Source organism: Bufo gargarizans, chromosome 2, assembly GCF_014858855.1.
Source record: "Bufo gargarizans isolate SCDJY-AF-19 chromosome 2, ASM1485885v1, whole genome shotgun sequence".
In the NCBI taxonomy this organism is placed as follows: domain Eukaryota; kingdom Metazoa; phylum Chordata; class Amphibia; order Anura; family Bufonidae; genus Bufo; species Bufo gargarizans.
This window is the reverse complement of record NC_058081.1, coordinates 291,459,931-291,467,210: the sequence shown is the minus strand read 5'-3', so window position 1 is coordinate 291,467,210 and position 7,280 is coordinate 291,459,931. Positions and strand designations below refer to the sequence as shown.

General features: G+C 37.4%; 1 protein-coding gene across 2 annotated transcripts; it reads left to right on the top strand.

Annotated features, from left to right (window-relative positions):
* The first annotated feature begins 1,704 nt into the window (after positions 1 to 1,704).
* On the top strand, positions 1,705 to 5,291 carry AMIGO2 (adhesion molecule with Ig like domain 2). Of its 2 annotated transcripts, none has more exons than XM_044277075.1 (2): positions 1,705 to 1,882; positions 2,150 to 5,291. In XM_044277075.1, exon 2 carries the CDS (start codon positions 2,263 to 2,265, stop codon positions 3,811 to 3,813), a length of 1,551 nt encoding a protein of 516 aa, XP_044133010.1. In that variant the 5' UTR covers positions 1,705 to 1,882; positions 2,150 to 2,262; the 3' UTR covers positions 3,814 to 5,291. The 2 variants fall into 2 exon arrangements, with proteins under 2 accessions (XP_044133010.1, XP_044133009.1); XM_044277074.1 differs by having other exon boundaries at positions 2,144 to 5,291.
* The last annotated feature ends 1,989 nt before the right edge of the window (positions 5,292 to 7,280 follow it).

Here is a 7,280-nt window from a genome sequence, read left to right as displayed (position 1 = left end):
ACACAGTACACTGTAAAATGAGGGTGTGTCCATGTGCTGAAATGTCTCAATTGGCTGTCCTGTCCCACCTGATGTGTGTCATGGGTTAAAGTTCACTGCAATGCAAAAGAATATGGCGCCGGGGAACATTGCCATATGTACGCATGTTTGGCGAATTGCGAACGCACAAAGTTCGCCACGAAACGACCACCGGGCGAACCGCAAGGCCATCTCTACCCCTTATAATTTGTGCCAGTACAAAAAAAAGTATAACGTGTGCCAGTACAAAAGATACCCCTTTATTATGTGTCATAGTACAAAAATGACCCTTATAATGTGTGCCATTATAAAAATGTCCTTCGATAAAGTGTGCTAGTACAAAAATATATAGTTTAATAGCCTAAAGAGGCTATCAAATTCCTGGTCAGTTGGTACAGTAAGCCTAATACTCTGATATTTTCCTATTTGTTTGTGTATTTTTCACTAGGATATTCACCTCATATCCCTGTGTACTGCTAAGCTTTAGCTATGTCAGATATTGTTCCTTCTTCTTTTATCTGTTAAATAGCAAGAGTAACAACGTTGTGTCCAGCCTAATGCAAGTGAATTGCCAAGCACACTGGTCTCTGTCCCTCATCACTATGACTTCCTCACTAATATATGCCTCTATTTCTTTCTAGCATGCAGGATGCCTGCAACACACCCCGTTGTTATCACTTCATTCCCATGTGATCATCTGATTTAAAATGTGAAACGTAGCTCCCCCAACATGTTTCACCGCTAAACGCGGCGTCTACCCCCGGGTCATCTTTTTTTTAAATTATGCTGTCGCTCTGTTATTCTTTCAGGAAATGTAAGAATAAATTAACAACTGGGTTTTGCCATTTCCTGATTAAAGGGATGTATTGTTGTTCTATACGACCTGCTCACGTTTCCTAATGGCAACTGTTGCTCAATGATGGAGAAAATAATGCAGCCTTCTACAGTTGATGTAAATTAATACATGTTCCACCATACTATAGTGCATGTGTCTAGCACCACTCACAGGCTGGTAATGGGCTCCTATGAGCACTGTCAGTAAAAGAGCATTTCTCATAGTTGCTCAGTGAATATCTCTCATTTGTATCGTCCCCATGCTGCACAGAAGCGGAAAGGAAAATTTTGATGTGCAGTTAACTGTGTGCTGGGTCCTCTCCAGGGTAATGGATCTGGAATGTGCTGTTGCTATGTAGTCATAGATTTGCAGTAGCTTGTGATACTGGTCACTAAGTGATAAAGAAAATACGTAGCTTCGCTGCATCTTTATGGCTCTTAATTATTATTTGAAATATTTTCAACTTTGTGATGGATAAGCGTAAAGGTTGGGGGGGGGGGATGTAGTGATTGGTGATAATGGCAATGCCTATCTCTTTTGACCTACAGCAGCAAGGCTTTTCTCAAGTCTGAACAATAAATCTCTAGGGTGACTCTAAAATGGAATTTGTTCGCAATATGGAAACAGAATGAGAGGGGAGAGTGGGATATGCACACAACAACCTAGGTGCTGGGAGGGGGGATGGGAGGCAGTGCATGTAGACATTGGCAGCAGCATCTGAGCCGTCTGTGCCCTCATCAGTGAGCTTTGTATATTTCTCTATGCTGACTGCAGCCAATCACAGTGCACAGGTGAACAGAGGCTGGGCAGGCTCGCCTCACATATACGCTCAGCTCTTCCATGCAAGCAGCTCGGTCAGATGGGATAATATTGCATGCACCACGCAGTACACAACCTGTTTCTTCTCCTTTCTGTAAAACTTCTCTGCTGTCATCATACACAACAGCGAGGAATGAAGACGAAGAGCCACAGACCAGGACTTCTGTGCCCTCATGCAGACATCAGCTAGTGAATGCTGTAAAAGAGCAGGTAATAAGATTTCACATCTTCTATCACTTGATGTGTTCATAACATGTACCCAGGGACAGGAGGTTCATACATAGATTCATGGATTTGCAAAGCAGATTAAAGAATGATGTCCAGTATATGTATATTTCGACTGTCTGTTTTGTGAACTTTTAGAATATGCATCTACGTGAAAGATTGCGGATATGTACTGAACTATGACTGTTATATTTTATGGCGTTTTATTCCTTTTTATGCACTAAACCTAATTTATTTAATTTTTAGTGCCAGTGTGAAAACTGCTAGAAGAATTTAGAATTGAGGTATATCATGTTTCCTTAAGATACATCCAAGACTGAATACATGATTTGTGGCAATAGAAAAGTGGATGAGAAGGAACCATAATGCCTTTCTTTGATTCATCGTTGTCTATGGAACTTGGAATTGTCCATACAAAATTGAAAAGCATTGCTTATGTCTTTCTGCTGCTCATCGTCAGCATTGTTAGTGGTGCCCCTGGGGTGTGTCCTCCAGCCTGCATTTGTGCCAGTGATATAGTAAGCTGCACAAATAGAAACTTATCTACAGTGCCCAGGACAATCTTCAAATTTATTAGAAAACTAGATCTAAGCTACAATAAAATAGGATTCCTGGACCCAGACTGGTTCCCAGTCATGTTTGATAAATTGCACACTTTAATATTGCATCATAACACCATAAGCAGCATCTCTGGTGGTAGTTTCTCCACGCTACGAAATGTAAGATATCTTGATTTATCATCCAATCATCTAAGGACGCTGAGCAACCCAGTTTTTCAAGAACTTAAGATGTTAGAAGAGCTCCTGCTGTACAACAACCAGTTAACTAACATAGATTCTGGGTCATTTGGAGGACTCCATAAACTGCAAAAATTATACCTGGGGGACAATGAACTGTCACATTTCCCACTGGACCTATATGTTGGCAGGAATAAACTTTCGGAACTTGTTATGTTGGACATTTCACATAATAGCTTGCAATCAGTGCCTGTACAGGATATAAGTTTAATTTCTGCCAGGCAACTTAGTGGAATTTACCTTCATGAAAATCCGTTTGTATGTGACTGCCAATTGAACACAATGTTAAACTTCTGGTATCGCAAACGCTTTGCTCCAGTTATGGATTTCAAAAGTTATTATACCTGCAGTTTTCCATCAGAGTCTAAAAAACAGCATCTTCTTCAAGAGAACTTTATCAACTGCTCTGAAAGTACTGTGACGGAGTCATTTTATGCATTTGGCCTGTTGTACGAGGTTCAGATTGGAGAAAGGCTGGTGGTACATTGTGACAGCAAGATAGTAGACAAGGACACACAATTTATTTGGAGAAGCCCAGAGGGCAAAATTCTCCAACCGGAAAAAAAGACTGAACATTTCCATGTCTTTATCAATGGAAGCCTAGAAATTGAAGAGGCACAAATTGTAGATTCGGGTATATATTCCTGCATGGCAATAAACAAACTGGTTAATGAAACCATAGATATTAGAGTAACAGTGGGCAATTTTACAAGTCACAAGTCTAATTCGCATGAAGCATTCAACACGGCCTTCACTACACTTGCTGCATGTGTGGTCAGTATCATTTTAGTCCTTCTCTACCTTTATCTCACCCCCTGTAGATGCTGGTGTAAATCTAAGAAAAATAAAAGGAAACAGAACCAAAACAGTGCTCACTCCTCCATTTTAAGTGCAACGCCATCACACGAGCCCGAGGTCGAAAGAAAATCCAGCACGGGAAAAAGGGTAGTCTTCTTGGAGCCAGTCAAGGAAACAGACCAAGGCCAAAATGGGAAAGTCCGACTGATCCCCAATGAGAACCTAACAGCAGATAGCATTTTAAAGAACAGCAGATCAAAGTCTGACTCTGATTCTGTCAACTCTGTCTTCTCAGATGCCCCTTTCATTGCGCCAGTGTAACAATTTGCCTAAATCACTATTTGGCACATTTTGGCATAATACAAGCAACAGTGACTCTTAACAAAACGTACAACTCGTGGAAACAGATGCCTTTGTAAATCTAATATCTAATAAGGGAGATGAATGTACAGTTCTATACTTCACTAGCTACAAGCACATACAGGAGACATATGTTTGAGTCAGGAATTACGATCGTCTATATACCTACCTGTCTTTGTTTACTAGGGAATCTTCCGTTTTAGGAAGACCAGTTTGTATTCTTTAGCTCTGGGATTTGATGTGAGTTTACAACAATTGCATTTGCCACAATTGCAGTTGGATATATTATCCGGACCTATCAACCGAATGCAGTCTCAGATTGTATTATTATAACAGATTGCAGCAACATGGGTTTGGGTTATAATGTAGCAACATATAGTGGTCAACAGTCAGTCTTCAGGAGGTTCTTTCCTCTGGTTGCTTACATCATGATAGACCATTTACAGCCTATGCCACTATAAAAAAAAAAAAAAAAAAAATTTCCATCTACTATGCTTAAACTTCAGTTACAATGATCAACTATTTACCTTTGCATACTGACAGAGTTAAAGCATCCTATGCTTTTTGTTTATGTATGTTCATTTTCTAAGGATTATTTTTTAATTATTTTTATTTATAGAAGGATTTAATAAAATAAAAAAAGCCTTTGCTATGCAAAGTGATTAACTTGAGCTAAATGTTAGCACAGGCAGAAAATCATCCAAATAGGACTCTTGTGTCTATGATTACTACTGCAGATGTTCACTTACAAGAGGTTAATATTCTTGAGTAGACAGGAATATCCCTTAAGCGGGCAAAGCTGATATTTAGACCATGACGAATGAAATCTCAATGGATGTTGGCTTTATTACATAATATTGTTTACAGACTCGTTGGAATATATTCATCGTTTATTGTGCACTAGTTATTACAGATTAACCAAATATCTGGAAGCAAGTCAATGGCTTGTAAATCTCCAAATTTCATTTAGTGAAGACTGTGGGATAATTGATTCTATAGGAGGTCTACATTTAATAACAGTATAGCAGCTTAGGTAGAGTTTAGTGTTTGGTAGATGGTTAGTATCTGCCTTGGATATATACAGTATCTATCAACTATTGAATAGCTTTACTCAGTTTAATGATATGCTGTACTAGCAGTAATGTAATAGCCATAAAGCTAACTTAATGATGTTGGGTCAACATGTTGTCCTATTATAAAGGTATATAGTAGATAAAATATAGCATATTTTTCATCATAATATGTTCTACTAATGTGTACTTTGCCTCCATATAGCCTATATGTATTTTTTCACTTTGAATGACTTTGAAAATGTTTATATTTATATCTGTTCTTTGACTTAACTTGGTATGGTGGTGTATGTATGAAGCGACATCGTCAGAAAAAAAAAATGTTAAGGTTGAAGTGGAGTACAAGAGAAATGTCATTAATCTGTTGAACATAAAACATGCTATAAAAAAAATTGCCTCAATTATTTCATATTGTGCATAGTATATATGGTTTCACTATGTAAGTGAGTTTGCCTAGAATTCAGGACATGATACTTGCTGGCCAAACCATTTGCATTCTTCCATTGGTTTCAATAAAATGACAACACAAAGTTCTGCATTTTTTTGCTCATGATTGCTGATAAAAGTTCTGAAATCCTTGCAAGGGCAAGAGGAAAGAAAATAAGTAATGCAGTCGATCATTTGAATGGCAATATCTATTACTTTATTTCAATATTGTATCGATTTGTATTTTTGATATTCAGCTGTTTTGTTTACTGCTAAGGATGAAACAGTAGGAATTTTCATACTGTTATCATGTTCCATGCACACTTCTAAGACAGTGGAAGCAGCAACTGCATTCATTTCCATAAGGTATATAACCCATTCACTATATAACAGGGAAAACTGAAAGCAGATTGCAACAAATCAAGAAGTAGCAAAGCAAAAGCAAATTATATTATTTAAGTATTTTTAAAGGGCATCAGTCAGCAGATTTGTAGCTATAAAACTGGCTGACCTGTTCCATGTGCACTTGGCAGCTGAAAGCCTCTGTTTTGGCGCCATGTTTATATGTGTCCACATTGCTGAGAAAAATGATGTTTTAATACATGTAAATGAGCCACTAGAAGCAATGGAGACATTGTCGTTGTTCTGTCTTCATACACGTTCACACAGTGTGCAGTCTGACATCCAGCATGAACCATTCCTATCTTCCAAATAAGAGGACTGTTTTTTGTAGTCTAACTTGTTAATTGGTCAACAGGTCTTACATATGTTGATTGATTGATTATATACTATTGATTGGTAAAACAAGATTGTTAAAACTACAAGAATACAAATAACATGTATAAGAATTAACCCCTTCAGGACCCTGCCATTTTTCCCCTTAAGGACCAGGGCATTTTTTTGCAAATCTGACATGTGTCACTTTATGTGGTAATAACTTTGGAAAGCTTTTACTTATCCAAGCCATTCTGAGATTTTTTTCTCGTGACACATTGTACTTCATGGTAGTGGTAAATTTCAGTCAATATTTTTCATTTTTATTAAAAAAAATATACCAAATTAACAAAAAAATTAAAAATTAGCAACCTTCCAAATTTCTATTTCTCTGCTTTTAAAACAGATAGTGATACCTCATATAATAGCTATTACTTAAAATTTTCCATATGTCTTACTTTGTTTGGATCATTTTGTGAATGCCATTTTTTTTTGGGGGGGGGGGGTGTTAGATGGCTTAGAAGTTTAGAATAAAATCTTAAAATGTTTCTGAAAATTTCCCAAACCCACTTTTTAAGGACCAGTTCAGGTCTGAAGTCACTTTGTGAGGCTTACATAATAGAAACCAGCCAAAAATTACCCCATTTTAGAAACTACACCCCTTAAGGTATTCAAAACTGATTTTACAAACTTTTTTAAACCTTTGGGTGTTCCACAAGAATTAAAGGAAAATGGAGATGAAATTTCAGAATTTTACTTTTTTGGCAGATTTTCCATTTTAATCTATTTTTTACAGTAACAAAGCACGGGTTAACAGCCAAACAAAACTCAATATTTATTATCTGGATTCTGTAGTTTACAGAAACACCACATTTGTGATTGTAAAATGCTATATGGGCACACGGCGGGGCACAAAAGGAAGGGAACACCATGTGCGTTTTGGAGGGCAGATTTCAATGGGATAATTTTAAGTTGCCATGTCACATTTGAAGACCCCCTGATGCCCCCCTAGAGTAGAAACTCCCAAAAAGTGACTACATTTTGGAATCTATTGGATAAGGTGGCAGTTTTGTTGGTACTATTTTAGGGTACATATGGTTTTTGGTTGCTCTATATTACCCATTTTGTGAGGTAAGGTAACAAAAAATAGCTGTTTTTGCACTGTTTTTATTTTTTGTTATTTACAACGTTCATTTGACAGTTTAGATCATATGCTAT

Bases quoted from the DNA above. Each gene is read 5' to 3' on its own strand.
- AMIGO2 (XM_044277075.1), top strand. From the start codon at position 2,263: ATGCCTTTCTTTGATTCATCGTTGTCTATGGAACTTGGAATTGTCCAT.